The following is a 22,708-nucleotide window of genomic DNA, read 5'->3' on the forward strand; positions in this document are numbered from 1 at the left end:
GACCATGGCCACTGTGCAGCCCTCATATCCTCACATCAACACTAGCACCCTCTTCAACAGTGATTAACCGGCTCTCAAGGAAGTCAAAGAGATCATCAAATCTGCCAGTGCATCATCAGCTCTGGGCTCAAGTGGTGTTCCGTACAAGGTCTTCAAACATTGTCCCAGGCTTCTGGAGCATCTTTGGAAGATCCTTGTAACCATCTGGAGAAGGGGGAGAGTATCTCAGCAGTGTACACATAGGACATCTTGATTCCAAAGGAGGAGAATGTGAGCAATGTTGTGTTCTTGAATGCTATCATGTTGGATTGCTGCTAGCAGGCACCAATGAATAATGCAGGACAGGTGGACACATGCAAGAAGGAGGGAAGATGAAAAAGTGCATTGCAATGTTTTATTGAATATTGAGTTAAGTTGATAAAAGTTATAAGTTATAAGGTTGTCCTTATTACTGAATACACCACAAATCTTAGTGATGAGGTAAACTGCTCACTGCCTTTCTCGTCTTCCCTTGCCTGCTGAGCAATCTGCTGATTTGGAGCCTTAAGTATTGGCTCTGATCACCTAGTGTAGCATCAAGGGGGCAAATGCAGCCTCAGGGGGGCCCAACCAGTGTCTGTCTGAGCCAGTCCCAAGCCTGGATAGATGCAAAGGGTTGCATCAGGAAAAGCATCCGGCGTAAACCAAAAGCAAATAAGAGAATTGAGTCAACAAATCTCACACCAGATCGGTAGAGGCTTGGGTTTACAACGACCACCATTGGTGCCAATGACCTACAGGGTACCAGTGGAAATTGGGCTACTGTGTGTCAAAGAAAGAGAGGGGGAAGACTTGTTCAGAAGCAGAGAGAGAGAAGAGGAAGACAAAAGGGACAACACATGTTAGATCTTTAAGTAAGAGAGAAGGTCAGAGAAGCCAGGCTGAGATGGTTCAGTCATGTACAGCGGAGGGATAGTGATGGATGGATGGGATTGGATCTGTCAGGCAGGAGGTCTAGAGGAAGACCTAAGAGAAAATTTATGAAACTAGTTGGTGTGAGGGAGGAGGATACAGAGAATAGGGTTAGATGGAGAAGAATGATCAGCTGTAACGAGCCTTGAAGTGAAAAGCCAGAAGAAAAGATGACTGAAAAGATGACAGTGACTGATTTTGAGGCTACTTGCTTGCCCAGAAATTACAGCTCTGCGTAAACAGATTCACTGTAGCTGGCCTCCCTCCATCAAAATGGTGAACCTGGACATGAATCCCTTCTACAATGTGAGAGAATAATTTTCATTGATAGACATTTTGTCCTGGTGACTCCTGGTGCCAATCTCTGCACCAGGCCTCTATAGTATGGGCTCATGAGTGTCATCAAGGAGTTGTGCATACTAAACAATGTCTGGGAGATCTATGTCAGTATACAAAAATGGCCTCAGAGATTGCGACCTCATAGACTCTTGTGTTGTCTGCCGGTTGAATGATAAAACAGCTCAACTCACCCTGCTCCTCTCCAGCCTGTTAGGCTTCCTGAGGGCCTTTGGCAGAAACCGGGCCTTGATATATTTGGCCCATTTGAAACCGCTTCCCTTGCCTGTTATTATGCCATAACTCGAATAGATTACTAGGTGGTCTGAGCTTATCTTTTCCAATAGTTGTAACATAGCATTGTTACCGACAATGGACCTCAGTTCACAAGCAGCATTACTTTCTTTGGATGTACCACCAAGCTACCCCTCCCTTCAGTAGTCTGGCAGACCCGGTGTTGGAGCTTTGGTGAGGGCTTGCTTCAGAGCTTGGAAAGGTTATGTCATGCTATCAGTCCAGTTAATCACATGTTCGTTGCAGGCAGGTACAAGAATGCTGTCATAATATGGACAGTCTGGTATCCATTGGCAACAATAGTTGACGATTCCTGGGAAAGACATAATTCCTTTCCCTGTGAGGCTTTTGGTATGACGTAATAGCTGTTGCATGCTCAGGTTGCAGAGTTGTGGCGCCATGTGACAGTTTGAATCTCAGATAATTCACTTCTGGCTGACACCATTGTAGCTTGTAGCATTGTAGTCTTAAGTCCCCCGTCTGCTAGGTGGCAAAAGAGAGCAGTTGATGCTTCTTCACATAAAGGTTTCAAATCCTTTGATCATCCTTAGATCATCAACATACGAAGTATGGCACGCTCTGGTGGTTCATAATCAGATAATACCTGTCATACCACCACGCCGAATACTGCAGGGCTACCCTTGTGGAAGTCTAGTCCATGTGTATTGTTGATTCTTAAATGTGAGTGGAAATATTGGTTGTATGTCTGGGTGGACTAGTACAGAGAAGAAGGCTGAGCACAGATCTATGACTGAGAAACATCTCGCTGATGCTGGAATTGAAGTGAGAACTGATGGCACATCCAGCACCAAAGGTGGCAAAGGGATTTCCCTCTCATTGATTTTTCTGAGGTCTTGTGTAAATTTCCAGACCCCATTGTCGCTTGATATGGGGTGAGGTCAATTTTTCCCATGTCATTTCCTGCTGTTGCCCACACCTTGTCATCCATGTCATTCTCTGGAAGATCTATTTTTTTGTATGCAGATGGTAAATGGAGGTGACATAGGAATTGCAGTATATTGTTTAGGCAGGTTTGTAGGTACGTCTGAATTGTATAATACAAACTGATCCCTGTGCCATTATCATGTTGTTGAACAGAAGAAGATGAGTGATGTGATACGTACCCTCTTCCAGTGTCTGTGGTAAGGGAGTTTGGATAGAGTTCTGCAAGAATACCTGGAAAGTAGGCAATTTTACCTTTCCCCATCCGAAGGTGCATGTTTGCTATCTGCTGTGGTAGAGGTATCACAGTGCACATGAATAATGGTAACCTCAATCATGTCTGGTATAGCTGGACAGCATAGTTCAATTCCATCAGTGAAATCCAGTTTCATTTCAATTTCTGCATCAGAGCTCTGCCTAGCAAGTTTACTGGAGAGTTTGGCAACACAATGAATTTATGTTTGTCCTTTCCTTCACTATCCAACCCGCATGTGTCTCTTTTTTGCAACCAGGAGAGAACCAGCAGAAGCCACAAGGGAGTCAGTCAGATCATTGCTGAGTCCTGGAAAGGCATCGGAGATGCACCTTGACTTGAATAGGCAGCTTGTCTTCCCAACTGAGATCACCAAAACAACTCTGAGACCAGATATTGTCATGTGGTCCATGGCTGCCAAGCGGGTCGTCACCATTGAGTTGACTACCCTGGGAAGAGGGCATACCTGCTGCACACAAGCTAAAGTGTCTCAAGTACACAGAGTTGGCAATGGAGTGTTGGGAGGCTGGGTGGGCAGCATCCATCCACCCGGTGGAAGTTGGGTGCAGGAGCTTTGTAGGCTGGTCTGTGATCCAGCTACTCCGTGCTACAGGAAAAACAGGAGCAAGGCTGCAGCAAGCTGCCAAAGAGCTAGCAGGGGAAGCAGAGAAAGCAAGTCTCTGGTTGTGGATACAGAGGAAGGATAGCAGATGGGGCCAAACATCCCAGTAGGGTCAGATGCAGGCAGTGGTAGGGAGACGTCCCTGAGAAGCCACTTGCCCCCCCATCTGGAGATGTACTGGCTCGGAGGCAAAACATCAGTGATCGTGACATCAACTGACGATTCCGCATCTGACCCAAAGTGCACTGAAGGAGGTGCAACAGGCAGAAGGCCAAGCTGGAAATACGACCTTTAACTTGTATACAGTGCTAATGTCCAATGGTGCAGTATAATAACAATTTATTGGTGTTCCATTTATCCCAACAGTGTTAACATAAGCTGATGAAACTTTACCACTATAGACTTTAGCTGATATGGATGATTGAGTAGCTTCTGAATCCACCAAAGATTTCATATTACAACCATCTACTATCATGTCCAACAGTGGAAGTTCTTCTCATTTGATTTTAATTTGAGATGTAACATGATGTGGAGGGACACTTCCTCATAATTTTCACACTATGGGCCTCCTTATAGTTCCTTTTTAGGATTCCATTTCATATGGTACTTTAGCTGATTCTGAGAAGTGCCATGTTGTGTTGGTCTGGCACTGTTCTCCTGATGATCTGGATTGTGTGGGGAAGGTCTCCATTCAGGACCTACATCATTTTGCTCTCTTGACCTATATTCCCACCTCCAGTGATCATATATGCTGCAATTATAGTATCAGTCTCACTTTTTGTTTATAGACATTGTGTATAAATCCTCTGTGGCCTAATATCATGTTCATCATCCATGTGGTTATGAATAACTGATTTTACTCTGATGGCAGACCTTTCCCTTTTTCCCACATCTGTCTGAGCCTGTGAACAAACCCTTCTACTGGCTCATCTCGTTTCAGTGTACGTATGTGTATCGCAGATCCTGTGAGTCTCTATACAGTTTAAAGGGAAATCCTTGAGATTATCAAGGAAACACTTAAGATCATGTTTTTAAAGAGATGCATTGGGGAGACAGTATGGGGTGATTGGTTCTACCAGCCCTTGTTTTGTGAGGGACTGGTTTTGAGGACACACGGGTGAGAGGACAGGTCAGTTCCAATTGGCCGCGTGCAGTGGGTTGATCCTGAGCGTTCTGCGAAAGGGCTACATTTAATGATATTGTTCATTTTATTGAAAGGCAAGCAAAGGATTCTATTCGCAAACATTCAGGATGTGTCTTCAGCAATAAAAAGAGGCATGAATGCTCAACTGCTACAAGGGTCTTGACCTCATTCAGGAAGGGACCAGTGGAGATCATGACAGACCTAGAGTATATGTTTCACCAAGTAAGGGTATCAAAGCTAAAGCTGACCTGCTGAGGTTTCTAAATGGTGCATTCAGTCTGATGCTTAGAAGTTCATGGTTGTTCTGAATAACAGGCCTTTGACAAGAAGGGGGATTCTCTCTGTAATCAGTTCAAAATACGATCCCTGAAGAATCCTGAGTCCCATTGTTCTCTCTAAGATCATCTTGCAGGAGATTTGCATGCGGCAACTCGGTTGAGATGACCCTATACTGTACACCAGCTGTACGGGAATGGACAAACTAGTTATAGGAGCTTCATCAATGAGAACACATCCAGGTTTCAAACCAGTAATTTTGGGAGAAATCACTGTGGCACAATTGCACCACTTTTCAGCCGCAAGTGGCGAATGGCTTGGACACCTTTTTGAAAAAGGAGTTACACTTGCCCTAAACAGACATTACAAATGAGACTTCAAGGTTCTACAACAAAGATAACAAAAGCCGAGAGGGTCTCAGAAATACTCAAAGTAACACAGTCACCTCAGTGGAGGTACAAGAACAGAATAGAATAGAATAGAATAGAATAGAATAGAATAGAATAGAATAGAATAGAATAGAATAGAATAGAATCATCTAACAGTAGGGACATTTCAATGACACGGCAGAAAATGGATAGTGTGGTAGGAGTAATTAAATCGCAATGATTAAGATACATAATTATCAGGAAAAAATATAAAAAATTAGATAAAAATAAACAAGAACTACATATAAATAATCTAAACAATGTTTGATCAGCAAAAACGTCCAAAATTGGTAAAAAGAGCATTCAACGTTGCCGATAGCTTTCCTATAATTCTTTTCTTTCCCATCACCTGCACTGTGCCCACATAACCCCCCAGGACAGACCTGGCATTCTTCAGAAGATGGTCGAGAATAAGAATAAGAATAAGAATAAGAATAAGAATAAGAATAAGAATAAGAATAAGAATAAGAATAAGAATAAGAATAAGAATAAGAACAACTTTATTTATTCCGAAGGAAATTGTTGTGCCAGAGTTACCGGAAAAATATAACAATAATAAATAATAGTAGAAAATTGTATAAACAGTAAAAAGTTTTTTTTTTTTTTTTTAAGGTTTTAAGATTTTAAGATTCCCTGCGGCTGAAGGGAGAGGAATTAAAAAGTCTGATAGCCTCAGGAAGGGAAGACCTCCTGTGGCGTTCAGTGGAGCTCCTCGGTGGTATCAGTCTACGGCTGAAAGAGCTCTGACAGGACGTCAGTGTGGCATGCAGGGGGTGATGAACATTGTCCACAATGCTGAGGAGCTTCCTCAGCATCCTCCTCTCTGACACCTGCACAACAGACTCCAGCTCCACTCCCAGGACAGATCCAGCTCTCCTGATGAGCTTGTTGAGTCTGTTAGCGTCAGCTGTCTTGAGCCTGCTGCCCCAGCACACAACAGCGTAGAAGATGACGCTGGACATCACCGAGTGGAAAAACATCTGCAGCATGCGCCTGCTGACGTTGAGAGATCTGAGCCTCCTGAGGAAGAACAGGCGGCTCTGATAATTCTTGAAGATGGCGTTGGTGTTTACAGTCCAGTCAAGTTTATTGTCCAAGTGGACACCCAGGTACTTGTAGTTGTCCACTATGTCCACTATGTGCCCCTGATGGTGAACGGGTTCAGATGGGTCCTCTGTTTCCTGAAATCCAACACTATTTCCTTTGTCTTTGTCACATTGAGCTGCAGGTGGTTCAGTCCACACCACTCCACAAACCTGTCCACCACGCTCCTGTACTCATCCTGGCCTCTGTTGATGCAGCCCATGATGGCAGAGTCATCTGAGAATTTCTGCAGGTGGCAGGACTGGGAGGAGAACCTGAAGTCCGAGGTGTGGAGCGTAAACAGGAAGGGAGACAGGACCGTCCCCTGTGGCGCCCCCGTGCTGCTCACAATGGTGTCCGATGGGATGTTTCCCAGCCTCACGTACTGCGGCCGGCCCGTGAGGTAGTTGTTGATCCAGGCCAGGAGTGGGGCATCCATCTGCATATCCAGAAGCTTCCTGTTCAGCAGGGCAGGTCGAATGGTGTTAAAAGCACTGGAGAAGTCAAAGAACATGACTCTCACAGTGCTTCCTGCCTCCTTCAGGTGGGTGTAGACTCTGTGCAGCAGGAATACAATGGCGTCTTCCACTCCTATCCTGAGCTGGTATGTGAACTGCAGGGGGTCCAGCGAAGGTCCGACAACTGTGCGAAGGTGCCTCAGGACAAGCCTCTCCAGCGACTTCATGATGTGTGATGTCAGGGCCACTGGTCTGTAGTCGCTGTGTATGCTGGGATGCTTCTTCTTGGGCACTGGGACCAGGCATGAGGTTTTCCATTTTCCAGGCTCAGGTTGAAGAGATGTGTGAAGATCCCACACAGCTGAGAGGCACATCCTTTCAGCACTCTATGGTTCAGGCCGTGAGAGCCAGCAGCTTTCCTGAGACGAAGGTAACTGAACTCAATGTTCTCAAGTAGCTCCAAAAGTGAAATAATCTCCTGTTTGAGCTCCCACACTCATTGACATACTTTCCCTAAACTTAACCAGTGGACATAAGAATGGTAAAGTAAGTCCATGTGATTAGCAACAGTCTCTGAAAGTTAAAAAACTGACAATGACAAACCTGCAACACAGATTTACACAGTGCTTGGTGAATCATGCAGTGTAGGAAAATTACCTCCTGATTTGGGTTGTCCTCTTTCACCCTGACCTGGATTCTTTTGAGCAGTCCGACATTTTTTCCCGTCAGATTTCAATAACATGCTGCCATTGACTGAACTTCAATAAAAAAGTATTTAGGTGTCAATTCCTTATAAAACACTGTCGACTTTTCTTTGACATTGCTGCAGACGGGTTCTGAGCAGTAGACGAGTGATGACAGGAAGTGGCTTGGGCTCCGCAAAATCAAGTCACTGCGCCTAGTGCGCCATCTGGTGGTAAAATGCCTGTCATCACAAGTCAAACTTAAATCAATGCAATTGCTCATTCGCATCAAATATGAATTCTATGCCAATCTTTGGCACTCGGTGTCTCCTCAACAGGTACAGTTTTCTCTGACCATTCCTGTAGAGAGCATCAGTATTGTGTGACCACACGAGTTTACTGTTCAGGTAACTGAACTTCTACAGGTGGCAGTTGTCAGAACTATCCCTGTAGTCCCGCAGTGTACAGGGTGAACAGGAAGGGGGCCAAAACAGGTCCCTGTGGGGCCCCTTTGCTGCAGACCACCATGTTCTTTGACCGCACATATTTTGAGCAGGTGGTGAGGTCATCTAAGATACTAGAAACAGTTACAATGACGAAAAGACAGGAGGCAGTGCTAGAGGTCGCATGATGAAGATGTTGAGGTTCTCTTTGGGAGGGACCAGGATGGATAGGATGGATACCTGGAAAAAGAACTGGTAAACGGTCTCAATTTATTTATTGCTTACCGCGCCTGTTGTTTTGAAGCATTTGGATTTCATAATTTTCATTAGTTTCATAAGGGTCAACAGTCCAGAGCGATGGAGAGTGTGGAAAAGAGGTGAAGAGACGGGTCCAAAGAGGGTGGAATGGGTGGAGAAAAGTGTCAAGGGTACTATGTGATAGAAGACTATCAGCCAGAATGAAAGGAAAGGTGCACAGGACAATGATGAGACCAGCGATACTATATGGACTGCAAACTGTTATAATGACAAAAAGACAGGACGCAGAACTAGAGGTCGCAGAGATGAAGATGTTGAGGCTCTCTTTGGGAGTGACCAGGATGGATAGGATCAGGAATGAGTGTATCAGAGGAACAGCACGTGTTAGATGATTTGGAGAGAAGGTCAGAGGAGCCAGACTGAGATGGTTCGGTCATGTGCAAAGGAGGGATAGAGAATATATTGGTGGACGGATGCTGGAATTGGAGCTGCCAGGCAAGAGGTCTCGAGGAAGACCAAAGAAAAGATTTATGGACGTAGTGAGAGAGGATATGAAATTAGTTGGTGTGAGAGAGGAAGATATAGAGAATAGGGTAAGATGGAGAAAGTTGACTCGCTGTGGCGACCGCTGAAGGGAAAAACCGGAAGAAGAAGAAGAAGAAGATGAAGAAGAAGAAGAAGAAGAAGAAGAAGAAGAAGAAGAAGAAGAAAAAGAAGAAGAAGGAGAAGAAGAAGAAGAAGAAGAAGAAGAAGAAGAAGAAGAAGAAGAAGAAGAAGAAGAAGAAGAAGAAGAGGAGGAAGAAGAAGTGTGGTCGTCTAAGATCCACTTTGTGAGGTGATTGTCCATACCCATGAGCTCCAGCTTATCCCCCAGTAGCAGAGGTGGGATGGTGTTGAAGCCACCTGGGAAATCAAAGGGTGTAATCCTCACAGTGCTTCCAGGTCTCTCCAGGTGAGAGAGAGAGCTCAGTGCAGGAGGTAGATGATTGCATCATTATACCCCAATGCCAGGCTGGTAGGTGAACTGCAGAGGGTCCATCAATGGTCTTACCAGGGGGTGTAGATGGGCCAGTACCAGCCACTCCAAAGTCTGCATGAGGTGCAATGTCAGCACCACTGGTCTGTTGCAATTGAGGTCATTTGGTTTCAGCACCTTTCGCACCTGTACCCCCAAGATATTTTCCACAGCCCTGGAGCTCTCTCCAGCTCCAGGCACAGGTTGAAGATATTCTCCAACAGAGCTCGTCTGTAAAGGACTTCAGGGCCCTGGGGCTGATACCATCTGGACCCATTGCCTTTCTAGCCTTGATCTTCCTGAGCTCTTTTCTCACTCGGTCAGTAGTGTGGGACACTCTTTGATGGGCAGGGGCAGAATACTTGGGGGTGGGAAAGCAGTTGGAGATATAAATGAAGGAGAGGCCGAAGATGTGGATGTGGATGTGGATTGTGGGGCAGTGGTAGTGGGGTTGACAGGGGGATGGAGTGTGATGGTTAAGACTGCAAGAGAAACAACTGGGTTGAGGGAGGGTTAAGAATCCAATCAAACCTGTTGAAGAACTGGTTCAAATCATTCGCCCAAATCTCTTCACCCTCAGCCTGGTTGTCTGGTACTTTACAACCTGAAATGGTCTTTAGGACTTTCTAGACTCCACTGACGTCGCTCCGCTGCAGCTGGTCCTCCATCTTCCTCCTATAGTAGATCTTCCCTTGTCTAATCCTCCACTTCAACTCCTTCTGCACCCCCTTCACTTCCTCTTTGTTTCCTGACACCCTAAGCATCCTGCAAATGCAGGACTGTTAGCTTGTTTCTGAGAAGTGAGACTTGGTTGTCAGGACCTGCATTTCTTCTGTATCCTGAACAGGGTTGGCCTATGAGTCCAGAGTGTTTGGGCAAACTTCTGCCAAACGATCTAGAAGGTCAGTGTTGCAGTGTATGTGGTGCAGACTTCAAAGGACGGGGATGCAACCGCTCTTCTGATCCATCAGTTTTCCTTTTGGACCTATTTGAGAAGGGCATTGACTTGGATTATCAAGCTACAGAACTTGCTGTCTCAACCAGAGGAGGAAGTGGTCTGACACAGCTCTCGCCTCATCTGATTCACATGAACATCAAAGGTCTTCCCCAGAGCAGGGAAATGAAGTGGTCAAAGAGTAGATGAGTAACTGGATGCTGGAAAGAAAATAATTTGATTTTATCAGAGGAAGAGGTTTCCTGATGAGCTTTCCAGTCTAAAGAGGATAGTTACATCTTCGATTTACTGTGCTGGAGGATGATATCCTCAGGGTCGGTGAATGATTGAGTTGGGGGGCTCTACCTATAGATGTGAAACACCCTGCTATCTTGAAGAAAGCCCTCCACATCTCAGAAATGGAGAGCAAAATTTATATTTTTAGTTATTTAGTTTGATTTGTTCTGGACTGATAATCCTGTCTGTTTTTATTCATTTTATGTTAAAAAGAAAATGTAGTTTTTATGTGTTCAATCAATATTTATCCTGGTTGTCCCGCAACCTGAAGTGTATTTTGAGTTTTGGCCCCCTTTGACATCCCTGTGGTAGGGTGTTTGTGTCAACTTTGGGTGTTGGTTTGACGCCTATCGCCGATATTGGGGTCAAGGAGCAGTGATGAATAATTGTTTGAATGGGTGTTCTATTTCGCCAGTTAGCCAGCACCTCCATGGTGCATGGTGGGTGAGGGACTCGTGAGAGAAGTATTTTGTTGACCACAAAATCTAATTCCCTGCTGAGCATTTGGAACAGCTACCCGTACCTATCTTTGTTCGCTTGTTCATTCAATGCTGAAAATAAATATGGACACAGTTACAGACACAAAGTAGATGGTCATTTTTACAGTGAGTGACCAGTACGATGCTCCCTCACTCAGCCTTTCAGTGACTTTGCTCTTTTCTGTTTGGAGCCACTACACAACCTGTGTGCACCTAACTACGATCTTATCAATTACTCTATGTTCCTACCTCTACTGGAAGAAAGTATTTAAAATACAAAAAGATTTTTAACAATTTGGCTCTTAAATTCTGTTGAGAATACTATTTTTCTCTATCCATATAGCACTTACAAAGCCATGCAGTTTCAAAGGGCTTTACACTGGATCACATTCATAAACACATAGATGGCAGAGCTACCATGCAGGGCATGAACCAGACTGATTGGAGCAACTGGTCTAGTAAACAATATAATTAATGTCTACATTTTGCTTCAAGTTTATTAATTGAGTGACTGCTTCTTGGCAGGGGCCCTGAAGGGACCAAGATAGTCCCGTTAGTCTCAGAGTCAAGAAACTTCTGGTGGTATTTTTACCTTCTTGTGTAGTGCTAAAAAAGGATTATCAAGCAAAGATGGACAGTCCCCTCAGGGACACAATGACGTATGAAACCCTGAAACGGGACCCTACCAATGCAACAAGAAGAAAGTGGTCAGCTGTCTTCAGCATCTAGAACAGGATGTGGCCATAGATGAACCACTTTATCATTGACTATACCTAGGAGAAACCATGCCTGCATTTACAGACTCCTGAAGATTCACAAGGAGGGAGCTTTTCTCAGACCCACTACAGCAGCATCAACTGCGTCACATACAACATCCCCAAACCCATAGTAAAGATTTTGTTACCTTCAGTTGGCAGCACCACACACCATATCCAGAATTTACAGGACTTTGTAAGGTCAAGCAGACAAAACTGGACCTGGATGACACCATGTCATACGATGTAACCTCACTGTTCACATATAACCCCCACATTCGATGTGATTACAGAAGTGAGGAAATGCCTTGTCAAGGACAACAACTTAATAAACAGAACAAAATTGCCGGGAATATCCCATCACCCGTCGAAGACAGCAAGACCAAGGTGCAACACATCAGGAAAGCCCTGAGATCCTGTGAGTACCCTAATTGGGCCTTCACCAAATCAACAACCCCATGCAGGAACACAGAACAGGAGGAAGACACCAACAAATGAAAGAACATTGTCATACCATATGTTGCTGGTGTTTCTGAGAAACTCCAAAGGGTGTTCAACAAACACCATATACCAGTACATTTCAAACCCCACAACACCTAGTTTCAAACACCACAACACCCCACAAAAACTGGTGCAACCCAAGGATCTACACCTGAACGACAGGGGCCATTCTTTTGAAGACAGCAATGTTTGTATTCTGGCCAGAGAAGACAGATGGTTTGAGAGAGAAGTCAAAGAAGCTATCTTTGTCAAAACAGAAAAAAACACCTCTGCACAGAGGAGGGGGCCTCAGACACAACCTTTCCCAAACATATAACACTGCACTGGGATCAATACCAAGACTGATTTGACCAGGCCCATCTGCACCCTGCAAACAACCAGGAAAGATTCACCACCAGAGCCAGCCTCCAGTAACTTCCACAGGAGCCTCAGTTCATATGATCCAACAGGTTTCACTCCTTTTTCTAACTTTACCTTTTCACGTTCCAATTCAGGTAATCCACAAAAGTTGCTCATTTGTCCCCGAATGAACAACACCCCAATTAGCATGACAACCCCTTCTACCTAGTTGATCAACTCTCCCATATACAGAACAAGCCACCATAACTTAGACTTGCCCTGGCACTTACATTGGGAAACTCCCCACAGGTCATTAGAACTGAGGAAACCTCTTGGATGAGGGGTAGTTGTGAAGAAATTCAAGTCCAGTTACCATGACAATAAGGCGTTCGACAAGAATTCATCGTGATATGGATGACTGAGAACCTCCACGGATATCTTGTAATAAAAAAACGACTCCCCCGGGAAAAATGAAAAGGATCCCCTGTTACCCAAACATTATAGTCCTATTTGATATATATTTGTACCAACTATATAAAACGATAAATCTCTCATCATATCTTTGTTTGTATAAAATTGTAAAAAAATAACTTAACTTGTAGGCTGCCATTATTATTTCTGTAACAATGCTCTCAGGGTAGTGATGTCATATCAGGCTACCCTCAGATTAGAAATTGGACCCAACAGCAGTACAATGTAACATACATCTTGCCAAACAAGTGTTAACACTAGCAGAAAGCCAAAGTTAACACAAACAACCCGACTAGTCATCAACCCAGCATGTATTGTGCTAGTACAGGGCAACCTTTACCACTCAAAGAGCCATTTGGACCCGTTTCCCCACTGTAAAGACCAGGAGCCACACAACCCTTTCAAATTTGAAATTAATCATTGTCATTTTTTGCCTGTATGCTATGTGAAAACAAAATATGTTTTTTTTAATCAATGAACAACTGCAGAGAAAACGAAATAGCATTTCTGCATACAACAAAACATTTTGAACTCTAAAAAAAGTTGGGTTTAAGGTTACTTTTAAGTAAAATACTAAATGTCTATTGGAGTCCATCTTGTATTTCTGAAAAAAAAAAAAGAAAAAAAAAAAGCCGAACTTAAATTAAAATGACGTCCTCTGTGTGCTGTCATCCTTTTATTGCCGCGTGCAGTCGCTTATTAGGAGCGATAAAATATTTTAACACGGTTTAATTAGATGTTACAAGATTGTCATAATCCTCAAATTTAAAAAAGCATTTAAGAATGAGCGAACTAAAATAAAATACATTAATTACTCATTAATTGTTTCAATAGCCGCAGGCAGTCGTGGGTTGCCGACCCCTGCGCTAGTAAAACAACGGCGGCGCTTCTGGGATAAAATATGTGTCATACACACATTTAAGGAAATAAATAACCTTTTTTTAATGCATTCGGCTCCATACCCCATAGGCTGGTCCAGCTCACTCTGGCGAAGCATCATGTGCCGAGCAGATGTAGAGACCTCATCGCTGACTATTACAATAACTTCAGCATGAGGGTTTCTTCAGGAGCAATTTCATCCAGCTGGCACAAGGTGGAGATTGGCATCATCACAGGGTGTACCATCTCTGTGACGCTATTCTCCCTGGCCATGAATATGCTCACCAAGTCTGCTGAGCCAGAGTGCAGAGGACCCCTGATGAGCTCTGGACAACGACAGCCACCCATTAGGGCATTTATGGATGACCTAACAGTTACCACAGAATCAGTTCCGGGATGTTGGTGGATTCTGAAGGGGCTGGAGAAGATGATGGTGTGGGCCCGGATGAGCTTCAAACCTGCCAAATCTAGGTCGATGGTGCTCAGGAAAGGGAAGGTAGAAGACAAGTTCCGCTTCAACATAGCAGGTGCAGCTATCTCCACGATCTCAGAGAGGCCAGTCAAGAGCCTGGGCAAGATGTTTGACAGCTCTCTCAAAGATGCAGCATCCATAAAGACAGCTTGCGCTGAGTTGGATGTCTGGTTGAAGTCTGTGGACAAGTCCGGTCTACCTGGAAAATTCAAGGCTTGGGTCTACCAGCACGGCATCCTCCCCAGGATCCTGTGGCCGCTCCTCATCTATGCCGTCCCACTCTCCACAGTAGAAACCCTGGAGAGGAAAGTCAGTAGCCACCTCCGGAGATGGCTGGGGTTACCAAAGAGCCGGAGCAGCATTGCTCTCTATGGGCGCAACAACAAGCTGCAGCTGCCCTTCAAGTCCTTGGAGGAGGAGTTCAAGGTAGCCAAAGCCAGAGAGGTGGTGCTGTACAGGGATTCCAGCAATCCGAAGGTGGCTAATGCTGGAATCCAGGTAAGGACAGGCAGGAAGTGGAAGGCAGAAGAGGCTGTAGAAACAGCTGAAGCTAGGCTGCGCCATAGGACTCTGGTGGGAGTCGTCACACGGGGCCGAGCTGGCCTAGGCCCCGTGTGACCCCCCAACCCCCCAAATGAACACCAGGGGGAAGGAGAGGAGGCGCCTGGTCCAAGAGGAGGTGAGAGCAGCTGTGGAGGAATCAAGATCGTGCAAGGCGGTGGGCATGAGACAGCAGGGAGCCTGGACAAGATGGGAAAATGCGCTTGAGAGGAAAGTTACCTGGACGGAGATCTGGAAAGCTGAGCCCCATTGCATGAAATTTCTTGTCCAGGCAGTGTATGATGTGCTGCCCAGTCCATCGAACCTGCATACTTGGGGCTTAGCGGAGTCGCCAGCCTGCCCATTGTGTTCTAAGAGAGGCACCTTAGAACACATCCTAAGCTGCTGCACCACAGCGTTAGGAGAAGGGCGCTACCGATGGAGGCATGACCAAGTCCTGAAGACCATCGCTGAGGCACTCAGCACAGGGTTGGTTTGGGCAAAGCAGTTCCGCCCTGCCAAGAACTCCATTGGCTTTGTCAGGGCTGGGGAGCAGGCAGCCACAGCTAGAAGAACACCAGCAGGCTTCTGACATCTGCAAGAGACTGGCAGCTGATGGTGGACCTTGGAAAGCAGCTTAAGTTCCCTAGCCATATTGCAACCACCACCCTCCATCCTGACATTGTCCTTGTATCAGAGGCCACCATGCAAGTGATAATGTTGGAGTTGACCGTCCCGTGGGAAGACCGCCTGGAAGAGGCTTTTGAGAGGAAGCTCTCCAAGCACACGGGACTGGTCAGGGGGTGCCAGCAAGCAGGATGGAGGGCAAAATGCCTTCCAGTGGAAGTGGGCTGCAGGGGATTTGCAGCCCAGTCCTATGCCAGCGCTCTGGGTTGTCTGGGCATCGTCGGGCAGCATAGGAGAAGAGCCATCCGCAATACCACCGAAGCGGCAGAGAGGGCCTCAAGATGGCTGTGGCTCAAGAGAGGAGGGCCATGGAATCATCATAGCTAGCGTGCCAACTGGACACAAGTCGGGGCCTGATCAGCCCTGGCTGGGTCACCTGGATGAGGGTGTATGATGTTGAAAGACCCGAAACACCTGATGATCCCAGGAACATCACTGAGGATGTGTCCAGGTGCATCAGTAGATGTATTTACACAGTAACGACAAAGGAGATAAGATAAACACTAAAAAGATATTTAGGCCAATTACTCCTTCAAAATCGGCTCAAAATGTTTGATAACATGTATAAAGTCGATTTTTCTGTCCTTAAACTACTCCATTTTGGACTATGTACTAAAACGGACGAGACATGAAGCTCACTCATGTCATGGTCATATTTTTTTACTTTTATTTTTCTTACGTTTGTATTATTTACTGAGGTTGTATACAGTCGTTGGCCACTATTGTGTATTAAAATTTGGTGTTTTATTTATCGATAGTGTTGAATTAGAAAAGTACAAGGATTGTGAAAACACCACCAGCATGACGCAAGTGCGTAGTCACGGCTTCACGTAGCCACACCCCTTTACGTGCGCGCACGCCTTTAACTCGTGGTGGAGGTCATCCATATTGCTGCTCGTGGTGGGGGTAGGGATGTAATCGTCAGAGGCCTATGACACGTTTCTTAATCTTTATATATGCCCGAAGCTTGCACATTCTACGCTACGTATTTAATTGAAGCTTAAGTAGTCAACGGGCGACAGAAGAGTGGCACGCCCCGCCAACGGCTTCTCATTCAAGGCGAATTCGTGGCTGGGGACGGACTGGTAATTCTGAGAGTGGAAAAAGGACGGTGGTTGGAAATGGCCACTCGCGTGGAGACTTTCCCACCTGGCAACCTGCTTGCCAAAGCGGACCAGCATGATAAAGTGATATGCGGTGATCAGGAGAAAGATGTTGGCCAGTGTGAAGGGCCAAGGCGGCACACAGTTACTGCCGCACGAGAAAGTTTCGACCAGGGAGAGACCCGCGACATGCAGGAGCAGACTCTCAAACAAGATGAGGGCAATGAGAGTTGTAACAGAGTCGACAGACGAAATGAGGAGGGTGTTCAAAATGCGCTCAGCAAGGAGCTCGCTGAAGCTCCTCCGCCCAAGGTGAATCCATGGACTAGGAAAATGAATGCGGTGACCGTGGTCAGCTTAAATGGACAAGCACACAACGGTTTGTAATCTTTAAGTTAAATGTATGTTCTGGCTTTTCGTATCAATTTTGTCTGGCCTGCAAAGTATGTGTAATACCGGATAAACGGCTATATGTTCAGGGTGTCAGGAAGTACATATGTAGCCATAAAGAGCTACGGCCGTCTGTAAACAAGCCTGGTGGCAGCCCTCTTGTTTCAGGCGCAAGCAAGATCTTTAGAATTAAAAGCCTCCGTGCTAAGCTATTCCTAGAGTTCCGTATTGCAAAGTTGGACTTTGTGTGTAATTATAGATTGGATCACATGTTAAAGCTACAGAGTTAGCTTTCACTTCATCCTTTATTTGTGTTTAAAAAGTAATACGGAGTGACTAACTTAGGGAGACAGTGGAGTACTTTGAAAATATGCCGAGCTTTCACCCCGTGACCATGTTGCCCTCGCTATTTGTCCCACATATGACACCCGACCCATGTCTCATGTTACATCAAGTGGCTGAAAAAACTGTTAACTGCTTCGCCAGCTTAACAACTGCATAACGCCTCATCTTTGGCCTAGTTCGTAGTCAAGCCTTAGTCTTTCAGATGTTAGCTTAACCCTACGTGACGATCGTTATCAGCTAAGTGCCCATCTCATAACGTGGCAACATGAAGGACACAGGGTTTTGATCCTAGACTGTGATATATCACCCAACATTATGACGCGCTGTTATTTTTCAAAACAGCATGTAAATAGCGTGCAGGCTCGTTATGAGAGTGTCCGTGCTCACTCCATATGTTCCTCGAGAAGAAGGCATTGGTGCTAGCCAGGTAACCGTTTGGCTAAATAAACCAGGTCCTCGAAACCTCAATCTTTTAAATATGATTCGTATCCTTTGCTCATTGGATTTCACTGCAATTCATTGGCTTGTCGTCGTATTACTTGACAACTTAAAATATACCCATCTGTGCACTTCTACACCCACAGTTATGTTAGCATGAAACCTGGCTGACGTGCCGTGTGCAAGTCATTGTGACATACAGCTCACTCCCTTGGCGATTTTTGTAACACTCCCTTTTGATGCCATGAAAAATTTCACCGTAATAATAATCATTTTCCATACTTGATCGTAATTATAAGCAATATACTTAACAATACTATTGCAATAATTTTTGTAATTTATTTAAAGTGTTCGTCTCTTTCCTTTGTTGGCACATTGCCTTTTTCAGATTACTTATTGTGGAATGGGTTTGAGAATAACTAGAGAAATATGAAATCACTTTTAAATCAAACTAACAAATGTTTGAGACCTTGTGATCATTTACTGTGGGGGGGGGGTTGTGTTATTTGGCTATTTCTTTTATATAAAACATAGCAAAGTTTTAAGAAGTTGTCGAAACCTTGAAACCCAGTTTTCATTTTTTTTTTAACTTTTGTAATTTTTTGTTAGGCCTAATATAAATTTAAGTGTAGATTTTCCCCCTCCCCTTTCTCTCCCCCCTACTGTGTGTACTCTTTACGTTATTTTCTGTATGTACATTTGATATTTTAAGATCATTATTTTAACAAGACCTGCTTATCGTGTGTTACCTCAAGGGGATTATGAGGACAATATGATCATAAGTGAAAACCTTGCTCACCAGTAGTGTTATGACTTATCCTATATGTCATATTTCTGAGCAGTGTAATAAACATGCATTGAAGTTCTATTTTCAGAGCACTTTAAACCACATGAGGTGCTAATCTCAGAACAAGATCAATAAAAGGCCAGATTGTGCAGTTCAAGACCCACAATTGAAAACCTACTGCCATGCACAAGGAACTCATCTGATTGTTTGCTTGCTAGTGTGCAGGAGCGAATTGTCAACCTTTTTTTTTTTTTAATGCCTAATCAGGAAATCGATTTTTGATCTAAGTTATTTTTAGCTAAAGATACAGGGCAATATGGAAAATCAAACAGGTAATTTACCAAAGCAAGTTTGGCTTTTTTAAATCAATAGCAATGTTAGGTTCTGCCTTAAACAAAAAGAGTCAGCATTTTTTTTTTTTATACCCATCATCAAAGCTGATCTAAACCTTTTTTATTTGATTGTTTTTATGAAGTGCTTGACACAAATTTTGGCCTAAACAACTTGTGACCTAAAAATTAGCGACTTACATGTGTTCATTTGACTGAGCTGCCAATCATATGAATATGGTACAGAGGTAATAATGAATATGTATGGCACTTAGCATTAGAGTAAGTGCTGTACAAGTGAAAGAGATAAAAGTGGGACATCATTGAATGACCCATTTAATTACTGTAAAAAAAATCTTTGCGTAATATTGTAGTGTATAAATACCTCATGTTACAAATGTACAACTCCAGGTCATAGAGAAGTGTGGCCCATATATGTTGTTTTTTTTTCATTCTTTTTTTCAAAATCTAGTGGGTGCGTCTTATTGTCAGGGTTACTCAAATGTCTGAAAATTATGATAATTTATTCTGCTTGTCCTGTAGAGAGGGATGAGATGAGGTCAGAAGCTCCTGAATTAATCAACTTTTTGTTGGCTGATACTATAGGTAGTATGTAGCCTTTCTGTAATTAGCAGCTATGTTTCTTAAAGGTATTGGTAAGAGTATCTTATTGTTCTGAATTATGTTGAATCTATGAATCTATACAGTTCTTTAGATTCATATTTCTCGGAACAAATACTGCCCCTTATACTTGATCATATTCAAAAGTCAGAAATGGTCTAAGGATGTCACATATTTGTATATATTGTTGACTGTGTTTTCCCCCTTTACGACACTGTACGAGGAAATCAATTGTCTTTGTGAGCACCTACCAGTATTTGTGATAAATATTTTCTTCTAACTTTATTTCTGTCAGAAGTTTTACCTTGTCCTCACTCCACATCTCAAGTGTGCAGGAGCAAATTGTCATGTCTCCCAGCTGTCTTGGATGTTTTTTTTTTGTTTTTTTTTTTGCGTATACCCGCATTGCCCTGCATTGAATAACGCTGTCTGCATTTGGTTCACTTGTCAGTGCCCCAAGACCAGTGGTGCGCGCTTAGGTTCATGGCTTGTGAGGCACTGACTCTTTGAGTGAGGTTTACAATTGTTAAAATTTAAAAGGGTATGTTAAACCCTTTTCGTTTGGCAACATGCATACCGACTACTATTAATGTTTCATGTCACATCAGCATTACTGTCTCACTCACACCAACATCAATACAATACAAACATGTTTGACCCTGAAAAAAAACATTTCTTTTATGGCATTACCAGAAATAACATGTAGAGCAGGGGTCGAGAAACTTTTTGACTAAGGGAGCCATTTAAGCAAAATATTTGGAAATTTGTTTCAGTGAGAGCCATATGATATATTTTGGGTCTATTTTCATGCTCACAAAGAAGCAAATCCTTTGTTTTTCCCACCATACACTGAGCACCTTCAGTACACATTGAGAGAAGTTTATCCATAAGTAGATTTTTTTTTCTTGAGCAAACTCCATGAAAGACTTTAATAAATACTCACCTCGTGTGGATCCTTTTATTGGCAGAACAGCAAGACTTTCTTTGCGCAGTGTGCCATCAACAGCATATCTTGCAATCACGCTGAACTGTGACAAATGGCTCACGTCTGTTGACTCACCCAAAGCCAGGGAAAAGAGCGGCACTGCATTTATGTCCTTCACTTGCGTTTCCTCCACTTTGTTTGCCATCATGATGGTACGATCATGAACAGTTCCTGCCGACAGAGGCATGTCTTCTATCCATTCGACTATCTTGACTTTGTATGGAAGATCATCAAAAAATGAATCGGCTGCATCCAGCATGAATGTTTTAGCATACTCTCCATCGGTGAATGAATATAGTCACCTTGACGCGTCCATACGTGGAGTTGCTGCTGGCTAGCTTGCACCCTGGTCAGTAGCTCTTGGCATGCTTTCTTTCTGCTGTCTCCCGCAAGGTATTTTGATGCAAAGGTAGCATGGCGGGTGTTGAAGTGCCACTTTACATTTGATCATTTCATGGAGTCAATTTTGTCATTGCAAATTAGAAACACCGCAGAACCTGCTCCCTCCACAAAGGCGAATTCTTCAGTCTAGTCATTCTGAAATGTATGATACTCGTCATCTTTTCTTTTCGCCATCTTCTTTGTTGAATGGTTAGTTTTGAGCTAATGACTGAGCAGACTGACTCAAAAGGGGGCGTTTACCGGTTTATCTAGCAACGGCCAACATAGGCCAGTATCATCCAATTGAAAATAATGGACACTTGCTCCTGCAGCAAACTGCAGCCCTGAACAGGACAGCAGTGTGAAATCGATGGATAAAGTAATACAAGTGAGAATATTTTGTTTTATCTGCGAGCCAGATGCAATCATCAAAAGAGCCACACCTGGCTCATGAGCCATAGGTTCCTGACCCCTGATGTAGAGCAAATTGGCAATACACCCTCTGTCAGTTGCAAACAATTCATACACTTTCTAAATCAATAAAAGTATAGAGTAGGTAATGACCCTTTTCACCCTCAGTTAGTTGTTTTTAAAACGTTAAATTCTGGTGCCTCAAAAATGTTCAATACAGTTACTCATCAATAGGATACCTAGAAATACAAGAGAATAATCCACCTGAATGCAATTTTTTTTTCATTTTTTTTTTTTAAATTAAACCGAACCATTTATGGTCTAATCTTAATTTATATACAAAATCCCTCTCCATGAAAAGCTGTGGAAATGTCCTCCTTTAGTTTTTTCTTACTAATTTTATCTAAAGGGATGGCGTATATGCGTAATTTAAAAGCGAAATGAAAACGTTTTAAACTGATAGTTTCAGAAGTACTGTGAAATAAAAGTTATTCTGAATCAGATTTTCAAGGAACTCTCTATCTGAAAATGCTTTAAGGGGTTGTAGTTTGGAGTCACCACCTGAACCGTAAGTTTCCAATTTTTAAACATAATTTTCCAATTACTACTTTACAGTTTTGAAATTGGCATGATTTAGCAACTTATATTCACTACACAAGTGTGTAATGTAGAGACAACTCTTTTTCTCCTTTTTCCTTCAGGGGTCACCACTGTGAATCAACCATCTCCATCTATCCCTATTCTCTGTATCCTCTCTCACACCAACTACCTTCATATCCTCTCTCAGTATAGTCATAAATCTTCTCTTCAGTCTTCCTCGAGACCTCCTAACTGGCAACTCCAGTTCCAGCATCCATCTACCAATATAATCACTATCCTTCCTCTGTACATGACCGAACCATTTCTATCTGGCTTCTCTGACCCTCTTTCCAAAACATCTAATGTGTTGTTCTTCTGATACAGTTATTCCTGATCCTATCCATCTTGGTCACTCCCAAGGAGAACCTTAGCAACTTCATCTCTGCCACGTCCAGCTTTGCCTCCTGTCTGTTCCTCATTGTAACTGTTTCTTGGCCGCACAGCATCGCGAGTCTCACCGCTGTCTTGTACACCTTTCCTTTCATTCTGGCTGATATTCTTCTATTGCATAGTACCCCTGACACTTCCAAGCTGCTTGAACCCATCTTTTTACCTCTTTTCCACACTCTGCTTCTCTGGACTGTTGACCCCAGTACCTGAAATCCTCCAACTTCTTGATCTCCACTCTGTGTGGCTTATCCGTTCCACCCTGGTTTTTCCCCCTCACACACATATTCTCTGTCTTGTTGTGACTAACCTTCATTCATCTCCTTTCCAGAGCATATCTCCACCTCTCTAG

General features: G+C 43.7%; 1 protein-coding gene and 1 long non-coding RNA gene across 7 annotated transcripts in view; one reads left to right on the forward strand and one right to left on the reverse strand.

Moving 5' to 3' along the window:
• Positions 1-20,512, reverse strand: part of LOC147226185 (uncharacterized) — a 60,458-nt gene extending 39,946 nt beyond the window's left edge. The window contains exon 1 of the long non-coding RNA XR_015107238.1: positions 20,497-20,512. This is a non-coding gene — a long non-coding RNA (uncharacterized LOC147226185). The remainder of the gene's footprint in view (positions 1-20,496) is intronic.
• The window catches only part of larp1 (La ribonucleoprotein 1, translational regulator), a 70,955-nt gene continuing 64,667 nt past the window's right edge, over positions 16,421-22,708 (forward strand). For 5 of the 6 annotated variants that reach the window (XR_015107236.1, XR_015107235.1, XR_015107237.1 and 2 more), the window contains exon 1: positions 16,421-17,022. Coding sequence is in view for 3 of the 6 variants with exons in the window: in XM_086161100.1 (XP_086017226.1) it covers positions 16,662-17,022 (361 nt within the window). In the remaining 3 variants the exon portion in view is untranslated. Of the gene's footprint in view, positions 17,023-17,755; positions 17,806-22,708 lie in introns of those variants that run through there. The other variant, XM_086161102.1, reaches the window with a different exon arrangement.

The sequence above is a fragment of the Fistularia commersonii genome, chromosome 15 (genome assembly GCF_037954325.1).
Source record: "Fistularia commersonii isolate RoL2024-O1a breed Wild chromosome 15, RoL_Fcom_v1.0, whole genome shotgun sequence".
In the NCBI taxonomy this organism is placed as follows: Eukaryota; Metazoa; Chordata; class Actinopteri; order Syngnathiformes; family Fistulariidae; genus Fistularia; species Fistularia commersonii.